Raw genomic sequence first — 26,194 nt, 5'->3', positions numbered from 1 at the left:
CCTGGGCGCTGCCGTTCCCCGGAGGGACAGGGAGCCTCCCAGCGTGGCCGGCGCGGCCAGTCTTCCTCAGCAAAAAGAGGAGGATTGGCGGCAGATGTTAGCTCAGGGCTAACCTTCCTCAAAAACAAACAAATAAATAAATAAACTACATGAGATATCAACACTTTATTGTAAAATAGGCTTCGTGTAAGATGTTTTGCCCAAGTGTAGGCTAACGTAGGTGTTCTGAGCACATTTAAGGTAGGCTAGGCTAAGCTAAGATGTTCAGTAGGTTAGATGTATTAAATGCATTTTCGACTTACGATATTTTCAACTTTCAATGCGTTTATCGGGATGTAACCCCACTGTAAGTCAGGGAAGATCTGTAGTTCGTTTGTGTGAAAATCAATAAAATGATTTTTCAAGCAGACCCTATAGGCATCTTCTTTCTGCTGAGAAATTCATGTACTTTACATAGTAATTTTTAAGAGGCCTAAATATGCTTTTTTTAATATTTTACTCTGAATCTTACTATGTTTGATTAATAAAAAACACCTTCCTCTAGTGACAAACTAATATTTGCATATTCCTTGAGGTTGTAAAGTCTTTTCATGTGTATTGACTTCCAGCCTCCTAACAATCCTATGAGGAGAATAAAGGAGCTTTTATCACTTTATTAATATGAAGAAAATGAGGCACAAAGATGTTAAATGAATATCACAATTCAGCAAATAAGAAGTTGGAAACTCAAGCTCAGTTCTGACCACCGATTCAGTACTCTAACATCCACTGATTTCCCGGGGATGCTGAGATGATTAGTCTAATTTTTGTACTTCTCTAATAACATTTCAGTAGATCTCTGTTACAGAAATCTCAGAAAGAATACACGGGGTCCTATTCCACAATTCTGGCGTCAGCCTTTGGGACCAGCACTGCTCTATAAATATTGACCGCATCCACTAAAAACTCTTGTGGGGCAGAAGACAAGTGTAGGTAAGCTCCGTCTCTATGTAAAGCCTAAAAGATCTGTTGCTAGAGTAAAATACTGTCTGAATTTCACAGGGAAGAAAGAAGTACCATGGGATGTACATTATGCACACATTTTACCATTACAAGCGACGTGGTAATGAATAAAGAGCTAATTGCAATCCTAAGTTTTCATGAGATATAATAATAAGGACAAAAGAGTCACCAGGTAATTATCATTTTCAATTACGCAACTTATGTTAGCCTTCCAAGTATACAAAGAACATAAAATATAGCTTTTAGAAGTAATATATTCTCAGAAAAACTTTCAGAGTTGTAGCTCTTAGGTTTAAGAAATCTTTAAGACACAGTTTAATAAAAAATAAATCTATTTTCCAGTATGATGTTGTCCCATGATGTCCTCCTTTCTTTTTGTTTTTGCCACTTATTACAAAGTTATAAAACTCAAATGTAAGGTGCCTTATCGTCTGAGCCTCTGAATGTAATAAAAATCCCCTGAATTAAATTTTAAATGAACCTTTCACACATACAGAAATTCTCTGCACATTTTTCAATCTCTCAATTATCAGTGTGGTTAGTGTTCTTATATTGTTCCTGCTATCTGCACGTAAATATGCGTTGAGTATCGAGTAGGACTCGTACTAATATTCTCTCAGTATACGCTTATGTATGTAAACCTTTGAAACTCTACATACAGAAGAGCACATGGAAGTGTTGGGAAGCGCAGCGACCGTGAGTGCTGCACCCACCAACCGCCACCTGACCTAGAAACTGCACTGTGACCAAGATCCTTGTCCCGGCCCAGGAGCTCTTGCCCTATCCCACCTCCCTGCCTGTCCACCACAGGTACCACTATCCCGAATTTTGTGTTTTATCATCCCCTCCCCTTGTCTTTTTAAAAATAACTTCATCACATATCTCTGTATCCCTAACTAGTATGTTTTTCAGTTTTGCTTCATTTTGAGCTTATAAAAATGGTGTCTTACTGTAGATAGTTCTCTGGTCCGTATATTTTCACTCAATATTATGTTTCTAGATCCTTCCATGTGGTTACACATAGTTCTATCATTTTCTATCATTTCTATCACTTCTATCTAACATTCCACTCGGTGACTGTTCTATAATTTATGTATTCATCTTCTTTCTGTGGATGTTTGAGTTTGTAGTTTTTTGCTATTATGGTCAATGATTTCATAAATTAATTTTGTATTCTCTCTTGGTGCATGCCTGCAAGAGTTTCTCTAGTATATACACCTGGGAGTAAAATTACTGGATAGTAGGGCATTCCAGGCCCCTTCTCTCCACAGGCACAGACCTTCGAAACCACCGCCGGGGTGGTCTGTGGAATAAGCTCCCAGCACTGAAGAGCTATCAGTGCCCTCCTGTGTGATTTTTGTAGTATCTTAAATCATTTGTAAAACCATAGACATTAGAGAATATTTTATACAAAAAAATTAAATTACAAAATTATGAGTTCATCATTGTATACAGGAGCTATTATAGTGCTCACTTGTTAGCGTTGGACCAGTTCTTACATAAACGACCCACTGTAAATTCCTTCACTGCAAATTACCTGTCCCCTAAGTACTCATATTCTTTCTTTACTGAATTCAGGAGAGGAACCAGCCTCACGAACAAGTGGTCATACTGTAGGAGAGGCTGCTCTCCTGTAGAGGCAAAAAAGGGGAGTCAGTGAAGGGGATTCAAAGGCAGCGGCTGCCGAGCACGTTCCTCCCTTCAGGGTCGCTGATGCTGAAAAGGCACCTGTGTGAGTGCCACAGGGCAGGCTGCAGTCAGTCATGCTGTCTAGCTGCATCTTGCCTTCAGACCATGGTTCTGTCCTGTTCTGTTCTCCCCAGGTCTAGCCTAAACGTTACAGTCTGGTCCAGCAGTTCTCCTGGGGTTTGAGGGCCCGCCCTCTGGTTGCTGAGTTAATAAAGAGCTGGCACTCCACTGGGACTAGCCTGATGCTGGTGACGGCAATTAGAGAGGCACCCAAAATGCGGAGGCAGAGGAGTCAGAGCTACAGGTCCAGCTGTGTCTAGGGGACATTTAAAGAGCCACAGCCAAACTATACGTGATGCCTATGGCACTCAATGAAAACCTCAGTGGCTGTTTTTCTGAGGTACTAAAGGTACTACATAGAAACACAGACTTTTGAAACTCAAGTGATAAACAGCTTTAAAATTAAATGACTCACCACAGAAAGACCACTATTGTCTTTGTTTGTGAATGTGTCTCCACTAGCACAGTCAATGCCAAATAATGCACAGATGCCTCCAGCAAACACTTCCTCAACATCCTAAATAAAGAAAGAACACAAAATGATACTCGCAAGTAATACAAATCAGGGCATGGTAACTAAAAAGTAACTGCAGAATAAATACATTGTTCATAAATAAACATGGCAGAATCTCACCATGAATTCTACAAAGAATGAATTAGCTACAACCACTGCAACACCGCCAATCAACCACAGCAAAACACCTTAAACAGGGCCCCTCTTTAAACCACATCTCAGTCGACAAGAAACTCAGAGATACGGCCTCATGACTTGGAGGATCTGCAGCACTGACAGAACACAGAGCCTCACAGTTCTAAGTGATTTCTATTGAATTAAAAAGCATGTACTATATGTGCTGCCATAGTCCAATGAGATGTGTATGGCAAAGGCTTACACGGAAAACCTGCAAAGGAAGTTTTGAAAACAAGGAGAATGGAGCCCATTGTACTTAAAATAATCAATTTCTCACAGGTGTAAGCAGTTAAGAAAACACAGGAACTCTAAGAACAAAGCATTGGTGCCTCTAAGCTTTCTGCTTTTTGTCCTTTTATACTAACAGCTCATTCTGAACAGCTGTGAATGAGCTGCGACTGACTGTGAAGGAGCAAGTGTGTGTGTCTGTCTGTAACGGTTACACAGCTGTACAGATCGCCTAGCTTCTGGCCCATGAAACAGCAGTGCCAGCACTAACCCCTCCAGCCTGCCCCTGTTGCCCATCTCAGAAAACAGCAATGCTGCCCAAGATCGAGACTGCCTATTTATGTTCCAGGAGACACAAAAGTTATGGCCACCAAAAATTTCTGAACGTCAAGATTTTGCTTAGACAACTAAATTTCTCCAGGAATACAGAGCTGAACTGGGAAAGGCTGAGAGTAGAAGACAATCACACACACTTGGTACTCCTGCCAAGGCCTAACCCCGTGGACAAGAGAAGGCCAGGACAGACTCAGAGCCAATTCAAGCATTCAAGCCCTAAGCCGAAGTTCATCTTCCAGACCAGATCTCAAAAGGCTTTCAATCTTCAGAGAGATTCCAGCACCAATGGGACCTGTCAAGGGGCTGGTTCTACGAATACAAAACTCTAGGGTTAAAAAGAACTTTCACATCCACCATATTTCAGAAAGTAAATCCACTAAACAATGTGGGAAATTATGTGTGAATTTATTACTCTCACTTACCTTTGAGAACCACAGTTCCACTGTCCTAAAAACCTATTATACTCTTTGTAATGATAGCTCTTAAGGGCTGAATCTTGTGTTCTGAGTCTCAGGGACCAAACTGTCCCTTCTCCTTAACCTCGGCCATTGAGGAAATACAGCTAACTCACAAATAGTGGTGTGGAATGTGTTCTTATCATCTGCTGATTTAACCTTTACCAAAGTGCTCCATCAGACCTGTAGCACAGCTAATTAAAAAGAAAGAAGCCAGGAAAACATGTTCAATAGAAGTGATTTCCCCATGGGGTTCAGGATACCAAGAAGGTAGATGTATTTCACGGACATCAGAGAAATTTTGGACCTCACAGCAATGACTGTACTTGCCTCCATCATGTCGGCATGCATGCGAACGAGCCTCTGCACTCGCACTTTCTTTCCTGTCCTGGTGTTATAGATGGTGTCACCCTTCTTCAACTCTCCTTGATAATTGCGAACATAAGTTAACTGTCCAAAACGACCTGCCTAGAAGTCAAGATTGGGTAAGGGTAGAAAGAAATGAAAAAGAAACAAAAAAATCAAAATTAGGAGTGATGTCAGTATCATGGCAGAGTGAGCTGTTCCCATTGTGTCTCCCCTCTAAGTTACAGCCAGTAGGAGATCGAATGACAAACAAAAGGTGCACAGCACACCAGAAACCCTGAGAGATCCAGACATATAAACACCTGAAGGTGGGTGGACTGGACCTCTGGGAGGCAGTGGAACTAGGGAAGCAGCCCCGGTGTCCTCCTCTAGTATTGGCAACTCCAACACCAGCCCTCCCAGCAGCAAGGGTGCATCTAAAATGCAGATACCCCTTGTGGTGGTGTCCTGACCTGAAGTTTCAAAAAGCACAGTGGCACTGGAGACCAGAGGCTGCACGAGCAGCAACAGCAGTTTTGGCTCAGCCCCTGCCCCTCTCCCAGCAGTGGCACTTGTGACTTAACCCCTCTCCTTTCCCCTGCAGTGGCGGGTGGCACCTGCAACCTGAGGCTCCAGGAGTCACAGCAGTACCTGTCACCCATCCTCTAGTGGCAGCACTCCTGACACCAGCCCTACCAGCAGCAGGGGCTGCACACGAGACCCCAGACCTCAGTCACTGGCAGTAACACCTGTGAACTGAGTGCCTCTGGTAGTAGTACTGCCAGCATCCCCAGATAACCTGGGAGCAGCAGCACAGGTGGTGCACGGGGCAGCAGCACCCGAGCCCGTGGAGAGCCCACAGAGAGCTAGTGGAGGAACACGAGACCTAGCAGAGGTGCTTGCAGCCTGGTGACCCCAGTGGCAACACCCACGACTGTGGGGACATCATAAGCAGCAACCTCGCAGGCACAAGCAGCACAAGAGGGCACTGACGATGCCTCTAGCAGAGGCAGTGGAGGGTGGAAAGTGCAGGCTCTGAAATGCAACCAGAAGCACCTCAGAATCAAAGTAACCAAAGCCGTGCCCAAATAAGAAAGGTGGGTACCACCATGAATGCACTGGCAGGGGATGAACTCATCACCCACCATGAGGAAGCACAGCAACACACAGAACAGAAGGAAAACAACAACCCTCCAGAGACCAAACTGGAAGTCACGGAAGATTGTGATCTAACTGACAGAGTTCAAAATAGCTGTCATGAAGAAACTCACTGAGTTACAAGAAAACTCAGAAACACAGTTCAATGAGCTCAGGAATAAAATCAACAGAAGGAGCACTCCACCAAAGAGACTGAAACTAAAAACCCCCCAGAAATTCTGGAGATAAAGAACACAATTAATGAGATGAAAAAAACTAGAAAGCATTGGAAATAGAGCAGACCATATGGAAGAAGGGATTCGCAAGCTTGAAGACAGATCTAGAAATGATTCAGGTGGAAGAGGAGAAAGAACTAAGATTTTTTAAAAATGAAGAAAATGGAGAAATATCCAACTCAGGAAAAGCAACATAAGGACAATGGGTATCCCAGAAGGGGAAGAGTGGGAGAAAGGAGCAGAGAGCTTATTCAAAGAAATAACAGCTGAGAACTTCCCAAAACTGAGGAACGAACTGGATATACAAGTCCATAAAGCTAATAGAACCCCTACTTATCTCAATGCAAAAAGACCTTCTTCAAGGCACTTTACATTAAAACTGCCAAAAGTCAACAACAAAGGAGGAATATTAAGAGCAGCCAGAGAAAATAGCATACGAAGGAACCCACATCAGGCTATCAGCAGATTTCTCAGCAGAAACTCTACAGGCCAGGACAGAGTGGAATGATATATTCAAAATATTGAAAGATAAAAACTGTCAGCCAAGAATACCCTGTCCTGACAGCAAGACAATAATAGTAGGGGACTTCAACACCCCACTTACACAATGGACAGATCATCCAGACAGAAGGTCAACAAGGAACACTAGCCTTAAACAAAATGCTAGGCCAGATGGACTTCATGGATGTATACAGAACATTCCATCTCAAAGCAGCAGAATATACATTCTTCTCAAGGGCACAAAGAACATTCTCAAAGACGGACCATACATTGGGAAGCAAAACAAGCCTCAATAAATTTAAGACACCTGACATCATATCAGGCATCTTTTCTGATCACAATGCTATGAAACTAGAAATGAACTACAATAAGAAAGCTGAAAAAGTCACAAATATGTGTAGACTAAACATGTACTGAACAACTATTGGATCAATGAACAAATAAAAGGAGAAGTCAAAAAATACCTGGAAACAAAAGAAAATGAAAACACAACATAGCAAAGCTTATGGGATGCAGAAAAGTGGTACCAGGAGGGAACTAAATAGCAATACAGGCCTACCTCAAGCAACAAGAAAAATCTCAAATAAACAATCTAACACTATACCTAAAAGAACTAGAAAAAGAAGAACAAACAAAACCCAAAGTCAGTTGAAGGAGGGAAATAATAAAAATCAGAGTGGAAATAAATGAAATAGAGACTAAAAAGACAATAGAAAGGATCAATGACACTGAGAGCTGATTCTTTGAAAAGATAAACAAAATTGACAAACCCTTAGCCAGACTAAGAAAAAAAGAGAGAAGGCTCATGGGCTGGCCTGGTGGTGTAGTGGTTAAGTTTACGAGCTATGCTTTAGGGGCCCATGGTTCGCAGGTTTGGAACCTGGGCACAGACCTACACACTGCTCATCAAGCCATGCTGTGGTGGCAACTAACATACAAAATAGAGGAAGATTGGCACAGATGTTAGCTCAGGGCCAATTTCCCCAACAAAAAAATTAAAAAGAGAGAGAAGGCACAAATAAATAAAATCAGTTTTAAATATTTTATTTAAATATATATTTAAATGAAAGAGGAGAAATTACAGCAGATACCAAAGAAATACAAAGGATTATAAGAATACCATCAAGAGCTATGCACCATGATATACATGATATACATTATACATGATATACACTAACAAACTGGATAACATATAAGAAATGGATAAATTCTTAGACTCTTACAACTTCCCAAAGCTGAATCAAGGAGAAATAGAGAATCTGAATAGACCAATCACAAATAAAGAGATTGAAGAAGTAATGAAGAACCTCCCACAAAACAAAACTTCAGGACCACAGGGCTTCTCTGGTGAATTCAACCAAACATTCAAAGAAGACTTAAGACCTATCCTTCTCAAAGTCTTCCAAAAAGATGAAGAGGACGGGATGCTTCCTAACTCATTTTACAAGGCCAATATTACCCTGAAAACAAAACCAGACAAGGGCAACACAAAAAAGGAAATTACAGGCCAATATTACTGATGAACATAGATGCAAAAATTCTCAACAAAATATTAGCAAATCAAATACAACAATACATTAAAAGGCTCATACACCACGATCAAGTGGGATTTATTCCAGGCACATGGATGGCTCAGCATCCACAAATCAATCAATGTGATTCACCACAATAACAAAAAGAGGAATAAAAATCACATGATCATCTCAATAGATACAGAAAAAGCACTTGACGAGATTCAACATCCATTTATGATAAACCCACAGCCAACCCATACTCAATGGCGAAAAACTGAAAGCCATCCCTCGAAGAACAGGAACCCAAAAAGGATGCCCATTTTCATCACTCTTACTCAACATACTATTAGAAGTGCTAGCCAGAGCAATTAAGCAAGAAAAAGAAGAGGGATCCAAATTGGAAAGGGAGAAGTAAAACTGCCACTATTTGCAGATAACATGATTCTATATATAGAAAACCTTAACGAATTCACCAAAAAACTATTAGAAATAATTAACAAGTACAGTAAACTTGCAGTGTACAAAATCAACATTTAAAAATCAGTCTCATTTCTATACACAAACAATGAACTAGCAGAAAGAGAAATTAAGAATACAATTCCATTTACAATTGAAACAAAAAGAAGAAAATACCTAGGAATAAATTTAACCAAGGAGGTGAAAGACCTATACACTGAAAACATAAGACGTTATTGAAAGAAACTGAAAAAGACATACAGAAATGGAAAGCTATTCCGTGCTCACGGATTGGAAGAATTAACATAGTTGAAATGTCTATATCACCTAAAGCAATCTACAGATTCAATGCAATCCTTATCAAAATCCCAAGGACATTTTTCACTGAAATAAAACAAAGAATCCTAAAATATATGTGGAACAACAAAAGACCCCAAACAGCCAAAGGAATCCTGATAAAAAGAACAAAGCTGGAGGTATCACACTCCCTGATTTCAAAATATACTACAAAGCTATAGTAATCAAAACAGCATGGTACTGGCAGAAAAGCAGACACACAGATCAATGGAACACAATTGAGAGCCCAGAAATAAATTCACACATCTATGGACAACGGATCTCTGACAAAGGAGCCAAGAACATACAATGCAGAAAGGGAAGTCACTTCAACAGATGGTGTTGGGAAAACTGGACAGCCACATGAAAAAGAATGAAAATAGACCATTATCTTACACCATACACAAAAATTAACTCAAAATGGATTAAAGACTTAAATGTAAGGCCTGAAACCATAAAACTCCTAGAAGGAAACATAGGTAGTACACTTTGACATAAGTCTTAGCAGCATCTTTTTGAATATCATGTCTACTCAGGCAAGGGAAACAAAAGAAAAAATAAATGAATGGGAGTCCTTCAAACCAAAAAGCTTCTGCATGGCAAGGAAACCATCAAGAAAATGAAGACAACTCACCAACTGGGAGAAAATATTTGCAAATCATATATCTGATAAAGGGTTAATATCCAAAATACATCAAAAAACATTTAACTCAACATCAAAAAAATGAACAACCCAATCAAAATGTGGGCAGAGGATAAGAACAGACATTTTTCCAAAGAAGATAAACAGATGGCCAACAGGCACATGAAAAGATGTTCAACATCATTAACTATTAGGGAAAGGTAATCAAAACTACAATGAGATATCACCTCACACCTGTAAGAATGGCTGTTATTAAAAAGACAAGAAATAAGTGTTGAAGAGGATGTATAGGAAAAGGAATCCTCATACACTGCTGGTGGGAATGTAAATTGGTGCAGCCACTACGGAAAACAGTATGGAGATTACTCAGAAAATTATAAATAGAAAATACCATATGATCTAGCTATTCCACTTCTGGGTATTTATCTAAAGAACATGAAAACACTAATTTGAAAAGATATATGCACCTCTATGTTCACTGTAGCATTACTCACAATAGCCAAGATTTGGAAGCACCCTAAGTGCCCATCAATGGATAAACAGATAAAGAAGATGTGGTATATGTATATATACACAATGGAATACTACTCAGCCATAAAAAAAGATGAAATAGTGCCATTTGTGACAACACTGATGGATCTTGAGAGTATTATGCTAAGCAAAATAAGTCACACAGAGAAAGACAATTACCATATGACTTCACTCCTATGTGGAAGATAAACACACAGATAAGGAGAACAGAGTGGTGATTACCAGAGCAGCAGGTGGTAGAGGGCTGGGGGGCAAAAGGGGTAAAGGGGCACACGTGTATGGCGACAGAGAGAAACTACACTTTTGGTGGTGAACTCAATGCACTCTACATAGAAATTAAAATATAATGATGTGTACCTGAAATTTATACAATGTTATAAACCAAAGCGACCTCAATCAAATAAATAATAATAAAAGTAATCAAACTTAGGAGAACTTCACACTACCTCCAAATATTTCCTATCAATCTTAGTAGTACATCTTATATACATGTTTTGGTTTGTCATAAACTACCTTAATACTAGCTTTGAATAAGATAAGTTAAATGGTTGTTGTTATTCTTTTTGGTATCACAATCCAAGATACTACTTCTGTTTCCTCCAAAATAAAAGTTATTAAAAGAAAATTTTAATTATTTATATAATTAGGAAGTATGCTTTTGCCTTCTAATATTATTTCATAAGTTCAGTTTAATAAAATAAGACACAAAAATAAGGTATAATTATTGGAAAGACAACAAAAACATCATTAGAAATGGTAAGATTGTACTATACATCTAAAAAACCCTTTGATAATCACCTGGAAAGCTATCTAAGTAAGAGTTCTGTGAAGTGACTGAATATAAAATGAGTACTCAAGAATCAATTCCTCCTGAACAGTAACACTAATCAATTAGATATATATTTAAAAGTTACCAATTTTTCCCACATTAATTTATGGGTTTAACACAATAGCAACCAAAATCCCAAGAGGAATATATAAACATTTGATAAGTGATTTAAAATCTACTTAGAAAAATGGTTAAAAATAGAAACTAAAAACTATGGCAATGAGAAGAAACTAACCCTGACTAATATTTAAAAAAATTAAATACTCCAAAACTTAAAAAGTATGGAACTAGCACCAATTAGACCGAACAGTCCATAGAGCATAGTTAAAAATCTAAAATGTTTGGGGCTGGCCCCGTGGCCGAGTGGTTAAGTTCGCGCGCTCCGCTGCAGGCGGCCCAGTGTTTCGTTGGTTCGAATCCTGGGCGTGGACATGACACTGCTCATCAAACCACGTTGAGGCAGCGTCCCACATACCACAACTAGAAGGACCCACAACGAAGAATATACAACTATGTACCGGGGGGCTTTGGGGAGAAAAAGGAAAAAATAAAATCTTTAAAAAAAAAAAAATCTAAAATGTTTAATTCATTTGTCAATAATGATTAAAAAAACATGACAATCAATGGAAAAGTGTAACGTTGTTCAAAACCTGGTAACGAGACAATGGGTCTTCTCTTTGGAGGCAGAGGAGATCCACTTAGACCCTACCTCACAGCACACAGCAAAACAAATTCCAGCCGGTTTAACAACCAATAAACAAAGCAGAGGAAACTAAAGAAATATTTACAAAATATATTCAAAGAGCAGGGCTTCTGCAGTTAAAAATGAGAGAATGACTCAAGATAAAGACATATATTTGATTATATAAATTTTAAACCGCTAATTGTTTTAAAAGAGAACTTTATTAGGGAAAGCTCATACCAATAAGTAAAACACTTTGACTCTAATTTTAAAAAAGGAAAGACAAAAGAAATAAAGAAACAATTACAAAAAAGGAAATGCAACTGCATAAACAGTATATGAAAAAATATTCTCTATCATTAGGAATTAAGGCAAGATGAAATATTAAAATGCCATTTTCATGTATGAAATCAGTACTGATTTTTAATAAATAATACTCAATTTGAACAAGACTCATTGAAATAACCTAGTACATTAATTCTGAGAGTATGAAAGCAATCTGGCAATACAAACCATTAAATATTAAAACATTCCATACTTTAAACTGAATAATCACTATTCTGGGATGCTAAGAAAGCATTCCTAAATACCTATTTTTAAAAGCTTTATGCATAAAATTGTCACTGCACAGTTATTTCTACTTTTGAATTTAAAATTATTTTCTCATTTTAGAAGTAATAAGAAGTAGATTGTAAAAATTTAAAAATAAAAACTAGGAAAAAGTCCCCAAATAAAATTCCATCCCAGAAATAACCACTCTTCACACTTCTAACTTATCCATCATTTTTCCCCACTTAAAATATTAGGACCAGAAGCAACAATATCCCAACAAAAAGCACACTCCATGCTCAAATCTTGGTTCCTAATACTATTCTTGATTAAAAGGAATCAGGGCTCCTAGAGAAATGGCTGATTCTAGGGCTTGGGCCATGTAATGCCACAAAGTAAGGAAGTATTCAAAAAAGCAAAACATTGAAGAACGTCAAAAAGACACAGGAGCCAACGGAAAGAGCTCCACTGGCCAAAGCTGGGCAACAGAATAAGTGACATACTACTGGATTACAACTCAAACTACAAATAAATATCCATGAATCCATACTGATATAAACTAATGACTGAATAAACACATAAACGGGGGTGAAGAGACAACTCTCCCATATAGAAGAATCCCAAGTAAGTTAATGTAGATGCTGCTCCTTCCAGGAGGGGGAGCTGATGCCCCACCCCTTAACTGTGGCTGTGCATAGTAACTTCCTTCTAAAGAGTCAGTATCAAAAGGGGGAAAAAAGAGTAACTTTATAGCAGAGAACCCTGTAACCAAATCTTTTATGAGTCAATTTATAATAGGAATAAAAACCTAAAAGAAAAGAAAATCTCTACCTACAGCAGTTAAATACATTAGAAAGCAACTTACCTCCAGTTTAAAAGCCAGGCCTACGAATGGGTGAGAACTGTCTCTTTTGGAGTTCATTAAGATTTTGGTTTTTTCTTTTGAATCACTTAAAATAAAAGAAACATAAATCTATGAGATGCAATATTTAATACTTCTTTTATATCAATTTATTTCATCAGAGTATTAGCTAAGAAAATGCACGTGTGTTAAACGTTTCTGACCTCACATAAATGAAATTTCTTTGAAAGAGATCAGTAAGAATAACTTCCTTGGGCTTAGTTACAACATGGTGACAGGACCAGAGCAGACTAAAAAATACAGAAATTATCTGGGAGAGACAGGAAAGAAAAATAATCAATGCGTGCTTAAAAAAGTCTGTTTCTTAAAGGAACCATTGCTATCATATTGCGTAAGTGTTAACGTATTTCTGCAGAAACTAGGAGTCAGTTTGCAAGACTTACTCCTCCTGATGAAGAAGAGCATAATTCGGGACTTCAGATGGATTCGGTAGATACTCTAAAACAGCATCTAAGAGAGGCTGGACGCCTTTGTTCTTCAAGGCACTTCCCAAAAAGACAGGAGTAAAGGACCTATTTAGAGTAGCTCTTCGGATTGCAAGCTGCAACAGAAAAAAATTTAATGATTAATCTTAAAAATTACATTTTTTGTTTCAGATCAATTATAAACCAACAAATGAATGAAATGCATTGATACTCTCTGGAGTACTGGCTCTAGCGGAGACTAGCATCAGGTTCTCTATAACTTAAGGTCAAAATATAAAGAAAAAGAAACAAAATCAGTTCCTTTTTCAGGGCTTGGAAGCTACGTACTGTACAACGGCTTTCAACATTCTTGGAATGTCACTAATTTTCAATTTGGCAAAAAAAGATACATACACATAGAAAATAGACACATACACAGAAGAGTGTGAACAGTATGCTAACAATTGCACAAAATAGAGGGAAAAGTTATACATACGCAAAAAAAAATCTCTGGAAAGATACAACAGAAACCATTTACCAGTAACCTGCTTTAGGGAGGGGCAGAGAACTGAGCAGAGGGGAGACAGGTGGGAGATTTTTTACTGTATATCTTTGTATACTTTAAAAAATTTTAAACCATATGAAAGTATCATCTATTAAAAACACTTGGGGCCGGCCTGGAGGGGCAGTGGTTAAGTTCGCACCCTCCACTTTGGCAGCCCAGGGTTCACCAGTTTGGATCCCCAGCAGGGACCTACACACCACTCATCAAGCCATGCTGTGGTGGCATCCCACATAGAAGAATTAGAAGGACTTACAACTAGAATATACTACTATGTACTGGGGTTTTGGGGAGGAAAAAAAAGAGAAAGATTGGCAACAGACGTTAGCTCAGGGCCAACCTTCCTTACCAAAAAAAGGCATACCTTAGAAAACACTTGATTGTTTATTTATTTATTTTTTAAAAGAACATACATACAGGAAGTCCAGCGGTACGGATCACTCATCATAAAGGGCAATGAGAGTAAGAGGCTCTACAATAACGAACACCAGGCTTTAGTGCAAGCCCTATCAGTGGGCCTCAGGCTGCATCCCCAGGTGCCCGAATGGCCCAGGAGGTCTCCAAGCGTCAGCAGTGGAGCGTCAGCTCTTGCAGCTGAAAGAGGCCAAGGGCAGTGCTGTGGCCACAACCTACCTCTGCAGAAATACGGAGCCAGCATACAGTTATTTGTCAGTCCTCATGAAAAAAAAAAAACTACCCTCAAAAAGCTTAAAGCAAAATATTTATAACCAAAATTTTTAAACATCACGAAAATGAAAAGTAAGATAACAGCTAGCATGATAAAACAGAGCAGAACAGGGGAAAACATGCACGGCAAAAAAACAATTACTATTTGAAACTACCTTAGCAACTTGATTTTGCCATTGCTAGGAACCAAAAATGTCTAGGTCACTAACCACCGAGGCTACCCAGGCCACATGGTCACATCCTTGACCTTCCACCCCTCCCTTATACGCAAGTAGGGGCATATAAGAATCTTACCATGCTTACTTTACATCCATTGGATAGAGAAACAAATGAGAGTGGTAGATAAATAGAAAAACTATTCCTATACCAGCCTAACAAAAGCTGTACTTTTCCAAAATTTTCCCTTGTTTTCTTAAGAAACACTTTGTTGACTTCCACTGTCTCTAATAATAATATATCCAACAATACAGAAACTAAAGTTACCCACGCATCCTGTGCAGAAAACAGTAAACACAGCAGGACTGGAAGTGCTATCCTTAGAATGGCCTGCTTGCAAGGTTGGCCCCTGGCTGGTGTCTGGGAACCAGGATTTCAGGAGGGTGCCCAGCATTCCCAGAAGTGCTAAGACTGGTTCACCGGGCCAAGACTGTTTGTACAATGTGGTATATGCTAAACACCTGCTTTCCCTCTGGGAGTCCAGGAATTGGTGCATGCCAGGTAGAGGGTGTCATGTGACCAGCCCCCAATAAAACCTTAGGCACTGAGTTTCTGAGAAGCTTCCCTGGTAGCTATTTCACAGGCGCAGGCACAACTTGCTGCTGGAGGAGTCAAGCACGCCTACGTGACTACACTGCGAGAGAACTCGTGGAAGCTTACACACGGTTTCTTCTGGACTTCACTTCACGTGCCTATTCCCTGTGCTGATTCTGCTGTATGTCCTCTCTCTGTAAGAAATCACAGCCTTGAGTGTGACTATGTCCTGAGTCCTGCGAGTCCTCCTAGTCAACAAACCTGGGCGTGGTCGTGGGGACCTCTTCCACATTCTGTTCAATAGATAAAAACCTAACTCTATTGTGGTTCCCAGGACACAATACTTGACTTTATTTATGGCCAGACCTATCCCTTCCTACACTGTGTTCCCTACTCATCAGAGAACTGAGGTGGTGAGCTTTGTGAGCGGTAAAGGACTAAGTTATGAGATATATTAGTAAGCATCCTCAGCTTCAACAGTTCTTTCCTTGGGCATCTGACCTGGAAACTCCATGAGTGCAATGTTTTACACACAATAATTACTTACGTGATTTCTGCTAAGTGCATGAAGTGGTTAGACAAAATGAATATCAGTCATTTTTTTATAATGATAAAATGTCCATAAAATAAAATTTACCATTTTAACCATTTTTAAGTTTACGGTTCAGTGGCATTATGTACATTCACATTGCTATCTTACCATTACCACTATCCATTTCCACACCTTTTTCATTATCCCAAATTGGAACTCTGTCCCCAGTAAACTCCCCCTTCGGCCCCTCCCCAGCCCCTGATTAGCACTATTCTACTTTCTGTCTCTAGGAATTTGACTGTTCTGTGTACCTCATATACGTGGAATCAAATATTTGTTCTTTTGTGTCTAGCTTATTTCACTTAGCATAATGTCTTCAAGGTTCATTCACATAGTATGTATCACAATCTTATTCCTTTTTAAAGGCTCAATAATATTTCATTGTATGTGTATACCAATTTTGCTTATCCATTAATCCATTGGCGGACATTTGGGTCATTTCCCCCTCCTGGCTACTGTGGATAGTGCTGCTGTCAAAACTGGTGGACAAGTACGTTTGAGTCCCTGTTTTCAGCTCTTCTGGGTATACACAAGTGCAATTGCTGGATCATACAGTAGTTCTGTTTAGTTTTTTGAGGAACTGCCATACTGTTTTCTACAGCAGTTATATCATTTTACATTCCCATCAGCAATGCACAAGGGTTCCAATTTCCCCACATCCTTGCCAACACCTATTATCTGCTTTTTTGTTTTTTTGAAATAATAGCCATCCTAATGGGTGAAGCAGTATCTCATTGTGGTTTTGATTTGCTTTCCCTCATGGTTCACAATCTTAAGCATCTTTTCATGTGCTTATTGGTCATTTGTTATCTTCTATGCAGAAACATATAATCAAAAAATGGCTACCAGTCTTAGGCAGGGATCTTCTCTTTATTTGTAAAGAGTTGAGCAATGAAGTGAAAGACTCTATACAGCCTTCCAAACAGTACAACAGTGTAAGTACCAACATACAGTCAGCAAACACTTAGCAGCCTTGTCTCTTAACCTCTCTTATTGCTGTAACATTTCTCTACATATCTTCTTTCTTTCTAATAAGGACATACCCAAGAGGTTAGCTATTTAAGTATCTTTTTTTCTAGAACAAACTATGACTCCTTTTCCATTTAAAAATATTACATAACTCATTACTTAAAAAAAAAGAGTACGAGACCATGTCAAGTATTATTTTTTTCCTGAGGAAGATTCGCCCTGAGCTAACATCTGTTGCCAACCCTCCTCTTTTTTTTGCTTGAGAAGACTGGCCCTGAGCCAGTCTTCCTCCACTTTATACACTTGCATGGCTGACAAGTGGTGTAGGTCTGCCCTGGGATCCAAACCCGGGAAGCCAAAGCAGAGCACAATGAACTTAACCACTAGGCCACACGGCTAGCCCTCGAGTACTTTTTGAAGAAAGCAATCATGTTAAATAAGTTTACTCACATTCCATGAATAAGCCCATCGGAAAGCATCACATCTCCTCGCTGCAAACCAGACCCCCCACCTCGTGCTTTGTCAACTTAAGGCCCAGTTTGACGGCACCTGCCTTTAAATCAGAAACAGAGGGGATTTTTTCTTCCAGGAACATCTCACCAAGCTGCTCGTCTGAATTAGCAACACACTCAATCAGCTCCTGCCGGCGGTCAGCTGCTGCTGCTCTGAATTCTGCCGGAATTTCTCCGTATCGAACAACTTGACTAAGAAAAGAAAGGTTTATTTTGGTACTTTGAGGATATTCGATTAAACACATAAAGCACCCATGAAAAAGATAAACCAATGGCTAAAATATTTTTTCAGATGAGAAAGAGCTCTGATATATTTGCAGTATAATGGCAAATAAGATTAACATACGGCTTTAAAGTTCAGACAAAACAGTGGGCAAAATACTTCACTGACACAGCCAGAGCAAACCGCTCAAGGGTGTCCTGCTAGTGAATGGAAGCGGCAGGATTCGAAACCAGTCTGACCCCAAAGCCCATGTGAGCACCTGAAAATTTATTACCCAAATGAATCAGAACATCATGGTCTCTAACAAGCAGATTTAGAGACCCGACTCCATTGCTTTCCATTAATAACAAACCAATCACATAATTTTTAACACAGACTAACCCATTTTGCAGTAAAAAAAAAAAAAAAAAAAAAGGTTACTATATACGCAGACTCTTCAACTTTAATCCCAATGCTTCATTCCTCTAGGGGCCGAATAGCTAAGAGTCACAAATAAAACATACACAACCAAGAAATGGATACACCTGACACTTAGAAACAATAGTCTGACAGTTTTCAAAGTATTTCTTTAAAAATGGAACTTAATGTCAAAAAATAATAAGCTTTTCAGAAAACACATTTCTAAATCAAAAAAAGTAAAAGAAGCCAATTGCAAATGATCAGAAAATAATTATTATCCTAAAGAATGCTCTTCACAGCTTTTAGAGCTTAATTCCTTCCTTCCCGCAAGCTCCCTGACCCTTAGCGTTTCACATCAGAATATACACATGCCCGGCGGGCCAGCGCTGAGCAGGGGTAGGTATATTAAGAGGTTCCACCTGGGGTTCTGATGCACAACAAAGTTGACAAGCCTTCACTTTAGAAGACAGAAACGTGTGCCCTGGTAATTCTGGGGAAGTGGATTTAATCCTTTACCTACCAACATGTTTTGAGTCCCTGTTACGTACCAGGTTGTTCTGGGGCTAGGGACATGAAGGAATAAGCCTGACAAAAATCCGTGTCCTCTTGGGCCTTACATTCTAAGGAAGGACAGACAAACTTTGTTGCTGTCACACGAAAAGTGAGAGAAATGCCTCATCCGCTGGACAGCCTCCATCTTTTCCCTGACTACAAGATGAGATAAACTCTACAGCTAATTGATCATAGGCCCTATCACCCACCTGCAGGACCAGCAATCCCAGTTCCATAGCAGAGGAAGGAAATCCCTCAAGAAGTACCTTTGGAGAAAGTGCCAGGCCCTTGGGGCCACTCCTCAGAACAAAGGGTCATTTACCACTCCCCACACTGTCTAGATTAGTGCCACTCAAAGTGTGGTCTGCAGACTTGCAACATCAGCATCACCTGGGGGCTTTCCAGAAACGCAGATTCCAGGCCCCACCCTAGATGTACTGAATCAGAATCTCCGAAGGAAGATCCAGGAACATGTGCGTTAACAAGCTCTCCAGGGGATTTTTCTGAATGCTGTGGTTTGATAACCACTGGGCAATTATAGTGCTTTGTATGCAAAGGCCACTCAAAAGTGGACTGATGGACCAAATTCCATGTCAAAAAGTTACCAATTTGCTTCTTATATTGCCCAAACCACACCTGTGCAATTTTTAACCGCCTTTACATATTAATCTTTTTATCTTTGTAATCTCATGAAATAGGCAGAGAAAATATTTATGATCCCTATTTTCTTCATAGTTTTTGTCACAAGACCCAAGACATAGCAGCTGCTCCAAAAAAGTTTGCAGAATGAATGAACGAATAAATAAATCAGTTGAAAAAGAGAGATTGCATTCCTAGCCCAAGCTGAAGGCCTCCTTCCACCACACCAGGCAGGGCACAATGTGATAGAAATCCATTAGCGAAAACTTAACCTATGCTCCCTTGGAATGAATACTAAGCAAAACAGGAAGAAACCAGGATTAAAGGCATTGGAACAGAATCAGCTTAAAGGATATTCTCCCAGCCTCATTTCAAAAAGATGTTTACTCTGCGTTTAAAGAACTCATTCTTTTCCTTCTCTTTCATACTTTTTAAAATGTAAGATTTTAATATATTTTTAATACTTACCCAAAGTCTCCATCAAAATAGATGGCTCGCTCCTCAATAAGATCTATAATCCCTTTAAAATCGCTCTCCAAACCAATGGGCATCTGCACAAACGCTGCATTATGACTTAGCTTAGACCTGAAAAATAAAAATACATACGTTTACCTCTTTCTTCACCCCAAATGTCTCTGAAATGACAAAATAAATATAAAAAGAAATCTATGGCAGATGAGGTGGGACAGTGAGGGGTGTCACCAGCAGGTCAGACTGGAAGACATACGGCAGTCAGGGACAGACTGACAACCAAACTCTTCGTGCTCAGGAAGCCACAACCCTATTTAGGCAACAAAAAGAACTCTAAAGTAAGTGTTTTGCCATCAGATCCCCAGAATAGCCTGGATCAGAAACCGAAGGGGGAGGAACAGGTCAATGGGTAGTCAGCCAGGAAATCTGAAGATGGTGGGATAACTGTGCCCACGCCTCATTCTCGGATCAGCCGACTCTCGTGAAGCCGAGTACTGCCATCTGAAGAGGAAGTTCTTAGGGGAAGACTCTCAGAGTAGGTGCTAAAGGCAGACACTCGTCACCAGCCCGTATCCCGACTCAGGCCAACCACTGAACAGAAGCCACACTCACCAGCAGGGCTTCTCCCTCAAGAAGGAATGGGCTCCAGCTACCAACATCCAGTCTAGACTTTAGGCCCCCATTTGTAACTATGGATAGATAACTAACAATCACCAAATATTCGAAGGAAACCAATAGCTTGAAAAAGAGGCATGAGTTCAAGAAATAGAACTAACGTCCAAAGAGAGAGTTACTATAAGAAAATAAAGTGTAAAGATGAGAAGTAATTACCTCTATTAACAAAGATGTTGCAGTAAAAGAGAAAGTTTATGGAAATTAACTATATAATTGCTGAAATTAAAAAGAAAACTACAGGCTAAACAAGAGAAGGGATGCAGATGAATATCAGAGTAGTAAGCTGGAAGACTGACCTCAAGAATTCTCTTGTAACCCAGTGCAAAATGAGAAGGAGACAGAAAGTATGGCAGAAAAGTTAAGAAGGCGAGATTCAGGAGTTTCAAAATCTGTTTAATGAGAGTTACAAAATGGGAAAACAGATTAAAGAGAGTAGGGGTCAGCCCAGGGTGCAGCAGTTAAGCACACACATTCCGCTTCGGCGGCCTGGGGTTCACCGGTTCGGAACCCATGGCACCACTTGGCACGCCATGCTGTGGTAGGTGTCCCACACACAAAGTAGAGGAAGATGGGCACGGGAGTTAGCTCAGGGCCAGTCTTCCTGTGCAAAACGAGGAGGACTGGCGGCAGATGTGAGCTCAGGAATAATCTTCCTCAAAAAAAAAAAAAAAAAGAGAGTAGACTAAAGAACCAAAGTAGAAAAATAAACGCTAACAGAAAATTTTCCTGGAATTCAGAAAAAGACTTGGGAAGAGTCCACTACTGCCAAGCACAAGTAAAATATAAGTAATAAAGGCAAAAAAGTGAAAACGTTCTATTTTACCAAGAAAATATGACAAACATCCAATAAAGAAAAATTTCATTCTCATGTTCCCAAATAGCTCACTTCCATCTGAGTGCACACAGCGATACAAAGGTCCTCAGCACCATCCCTCCTGGCACTGGACACATCACTCAGTCTCTCCACTACCACGAACCCGACTGCCTACACCCATCAATCAGCTCTGCCATGGGAAAGCTGAGTGGGAACGCTACAGCTCCATTTACACAGTTACAAAGGGTGAAGAGCGAAACGTGGACTCTTCTCAAGGCTATGTGACACACACAGTATTGTGCAAAATGTAAAATGCCACAAATACCACTGGGTAACATCTGGCACAGAAAGAAGTGCTACTGTGTCTCAGCAAATATGTTACCACATGAGAGCAAGGGAAGAGAGCAGACTACCTAAGGGCATTAATTAAAATTAGTTGAAGATGATCTTTTAGGTTTGTCTCAGTAAATGCAAGTACTTTTAGGATCTAGCCAGGCCTGGTGGTCAGTGGTAAGATCTGGCGCTCTCACCATGCCGCCTGAGTTCGTTTCCCCATTAGGGAACCACACCAGCCCTCTGTCGGTTGTCATACTGTGGTGGCTGCATGTCGCCGTGATGCTGAAAGCTCTGCCACCAGGAATTCAAACACCAGCAGGGTCACCCATGGTGGGCAGGTTTCAGTGGAGCTTCCAGACTAGACAGACTGCGAAGAAGAGCCTGGTCACCCAGTTCCAGAAAAAGTGGCCATGAAAACCCTGTGAATAGCAGCGGAATACTTCTGACGTAGCGCCATAAGGTGAGAGGACGGCGCAGAAAGACACCACTCTGCTGTGTCACTAGGAGTCGGAATCATGTCAACAGCTCTAACAAACTTTTAAAATCTACTCTAGATTATGACTTTTCTAACTATAGCAAAACAGTAATTGCCAGATTGTCTTCTGAATTCACCTTCAACAACCCTACAATTTAAGTCATATTTTCACCATTTTACAGAGAAGGCAGTTGATGAGATCACAACACAAATCAAACTACTGACCTCAGTGTTCCACTTACTAAGATAAGTCACTCACATAAATAAATTTCTTTTTCCAGTGACGCTGAGTCAATCGTAGTTCTGGAGGTAAGGTTTGTTATCCAGATGGTCACAACCCCTGTCCTTTCTCAGGCTCGGTACCTCATTTGCTGTAGGGCCCTGGCTGGGTTGGAGCCCACGCGGTCCAGTTTGTTAATGAAAGTTAGGAATGGAACATTGTAGCGCTTCATCTGACGATTAACAGTCATGGTCTGGCACTGCACCCCTCCGACAGCACAGAGAACAAGGACTGCACCATCCAACACTCTCAGGGCCCTTTCAACTTCTATTGTGAAGTCCACGTGCCCTAAATGAGACAAAGAAGTGTGGGAAAGTCTTAAAGAGCGGTCTGATTTTTTTATAACATGCAAAATTAAAAGTTTTTTATCTTTCACGACATAAGTCTTCTAATTAGAATGTGGATTTCTTTTTTCTTTTTTAAAGATTCTATTTTTCCTCTTTCTCCCCAACGCCCCCCAGTACATATTTGTATATATATTCTAGTTGTGGGTCCTTCTAGTTGTGGCATGTGGGATGCCGCCTCGGCATGGCCCTATGAGCGGTGCCATGTCCACGCCCAGGATTCAAACCGGCAAAATCCCAGGCTACTGAAGGGGAGCATGCGAACTTAACCACTTGGCCATGGGGCCGGCCCCTAGAATGTGGATTTCTTAAATCACTCATACCATTCACCCAGCATAAGGTCCAGAGCCCCAAATCACTTCAAAAAGATACCAGGACATGGGCACCTTTGGATCAGCTACAACACATAAAACGTGAGAACCTTCCCAGTCACAAATTATTTGCACTATTTTTCAAGGAAACTACATAAGGACGAAATGCTCTAGGTCCCAAGTCAGATTTCTCTAACAGGAAATTCACAGTCACACTTTAGAGTATTATTTGATACTCAACAATGAGCCGGGTCATAGAATAGAAAAGAACTAAATGGGCTTTTGCCAAAATAAGCTGCAACAAAACCAAGAACTCAGCTTACCAGGAGTATCTATAATGTTGATGTTGACATCCTTCCACACGGTATAGGTGGCCGCTGACTGAACAGTGATTCCTCTTTGTCTCTCTAGTTCCATGGAATCCATGACAGCACCAACGCCATCTTTACCTTTCACCTAAACACAAGCACAGTGATTCAGATTTCTCTGTCCCTATATTCCAAGAAGGAAAGAAGTCTTTACTGAGGTGGAACTAGAACACAGATGGTTAACTGGGCAATTTCCAAAGAAGCCTAATCACCAAACCAGATCATCTCTTGAAATAGAAAACTGGTAATAGGTTTTACCCTCTGTGAACTGTCTAACCCTCTTTTCACTGCTGCTCCCAGCAAGGGCTCCCACAGAGCAATCACCTGGTCTGAGAGCCATTGTTGCTCCCTCTGCCCCGCTCCTGCCCTCCGGCCTCGTGTTAGTCCAGGAGCAGATGTTCAGAGAACGGGTTCTGCCCTGCTCTGCTGCATGTAGAGTCTGAGGCCCAGGTGGGAAGGATTCAGCTTTTAAAGCGTATGATTTAACAAGACGATCTTTTATCTGAAGAAATATTTTTAAATGGAAAGTTAAGTCACTCAATGATATAATAATTTCTTCAAGAGACTTTCAAGATTTAAAAAAATTTTTTTCTGCTATATGTATTTAACTCAAGCTCATACTATATATTATTTAAAACCATTTTTTCCACTTAACATTATAAACATCTCTAAATAACATTAAAAATTATGTATATACTATTTTAATGGCTGTTGAAGGGTACATCATATTGACAACACTCTTAAAAGACAATCTACTCAGGATACCCACAGTGATGGTCTAGACGGATTCCTGAGAGCAACATTTCAGGCCAACTTGAGCAATCCTCTGTGTGATATGACTGACTAAAGATCCACGGTTACCATTCTTTTAACCTTTCAAGTTTTGTGAAGTTTATCAAACCATTAACTACAAAACAAGTAAAACCAAGCTCTAACTACTCTGGAGCCCACCACAACCACACACCTCATGCATCTTTGCAATCCTGCCGGTGTACTAAAGCACCCGTGCTGTCAATGTGGTTTTCCCAGAATCAGTGTGAGCTGAGATTCCAATATTTCGTATTTTCTCGTTGGGAATCACCCCTGATGAACACCATCGGCAGACCTTCCAATTAACCTGAAAAGTAAGAGAGATCAATTCAGTGCACCTTTTCTAAGAGAGAGCATGGGTTCAGCGGACATCGCTCCTCCAGAGAAACTCAACGGACACAAAACACCATACGACACAGCTTGGAAAGGCAAAAGAGGGCACGTCTCCACCGCAACTCCCGCTACCAAAGGGAAGGCTGCAGGGGAGAGCAGAGAAGACACAGCCTGAAAACAAATACATAATCAACCAATCAGAAAAAGATGCTCGCATTAATTATGTAATTAATTAAAAGGGGACAACTACTTTTATCAAATGTTATAGGTTTGAAAGTATACACTGGGGATAATAAAATCAGAAAGATAGATCCTAACAACTACTTTACCAGGAACTAGAGTTTTCATCTTAAGTTCTGCTGTTTCCCCTTCCCCCTTAGTCTCGTTCACAGCTGGCAAGGCCGTCCGAGGACTTCCGTGCTTCACGCGGTGGTACCGACAGCTCTAACGCAGCCCACAAAAGGTTTCCAATTCCTTCTACACAAAGTTAACGCCTTTTTTTTAAACTTTATTTTACTCGGGGCGGGGCGGGGGGGACAGGGCAGAATCCTGCATTTTATGGAATTAAGACACAATGTAAACCACTGCCTACAGGGCTGCACATCCAAGTGCACTGCGGTCACTTGTGGGCAGAGGGAAGCACAACTTGGAAGCGGCGGGTAAAACTAATGGGAACCCTGGCGCCGGGCGCCTCCAGAGTAAACCCAGGGAAGCCTGCGAGCCGCGCGCGCCAGGCCCGGGCACAGCGGGCCACCGCCACCCGACGCCAGCCCCCCGGGCGCGCCCCGCGGCCGGCACGGACAGGGAGAGGGGCCCGGGCCGCTCCGAGGGCCACGCGGCCAGGGGACAGTCCGGGCTCGGCCCCGCTCCCCGGGCGCTCTACCTGCCTCCCCTGCCAGCCCAGCGCGGCGGGGACCCGCGGGAGCCCGCGCCCCAGGGCCGCGGCCGTCCCCAGCAGCCTCATGGCCGGCGCAGAACGGGCGCGCAGGGCCCGCGGCTCCGGGATGCTCAGCAACCGGCACCGCGGCGGGAGACCTTCAAAGTCACGCCGGCCAGCAGCCCCTGAAGAGCACTTCCGGGGCGAAGGACGCGAGCGCGGAGGGACGAAGGGAAAGAGGGAGGAGCTCCCGGATCTGAGGGCCGAGCAGCGCCCTCCGCTGCCCGGGCGCCCTCTGCCGACGAGGAAGAGGAGCTGCAGTCGCTTCACCGAGCTCATCCAGCCTTGCACGCTCCCAGAGCGCTGCAGCCTTTTGGGATGTGGTGCCAACTGTAGCAACCTGGAGAAACGTTTTTTAACAGAATTTAAGTGACAAAAAGAGCAGTTGTCATCTATGCTACCATCACAGATATGAAAAATACTTATCTACAGGACACGACCTGAAAAGAATGTGGAAAAATGATGACTGAACTATCAATTACAAGTGCTTTTTCTCATCTCGAACGTTCCGTCGTTCTTCGGTGTTAGGCGTTTTAGGGCCAGTTCATATGGAAGACAGCCTCCTTGACGATTCCACTTGGAGGCATCGCGAACTTACTATGTCCGAAA

The 26,194-nt window shown here is 41.1% G+C and overlaps 1 protein-coding gene across 1 annotated transcript; it reads right to left on the bottom strand.

Moving 5' to 3' along the window:
• Window positions 1-150: 150 nt before the first annotated feature.
• On the bottom strand, window positions 151-25,879 carry LOC138914992 (elongation factor G, mitochondrial-like). Its single transcript, XM_070258990.1, is given in 11 exon segments — window positions 151-2,633; window positions 3,167-3,268; window positions 4,792-4,929; window positions 13,086-13,170; window positions 13,526-13,683; window positions 17,660-17,810; window positions 19,900-20,016; window positions 22,566-22,770; window positions 23,461-23,593; window positions 24,470-24,622; window positions 25,532-25,879. Coding segments are annotated over 11 exon segments (1,614 nt in total). The 5' UTR covers window positions 25,865-25,879; the 3' UTR covers window positions 151-2,594.
• Between the last annotated feature and the right edge of the window lie 315 nt (window positions 25,880-26,194).

Source organism: Equus caballus, unplaced genomic scaffold (genome assembly GCF_041296265.1).
Source record: "Equus caballus isolate H_3958 breed thoroughbred unplaced genomic scaffold, TB-T2T haplotype2-0000561, whole genome shotgun sequence".
NCBI lineage: Eukaryota > Metazoa > Chordata > Mammalia > Perissodactyla > Equidae > Equus > Equus caballus.
Note: the sequence above shows the minus strand (reverse complement) of the source record. Positions and strands in the feature narration are given on the sequence as shown.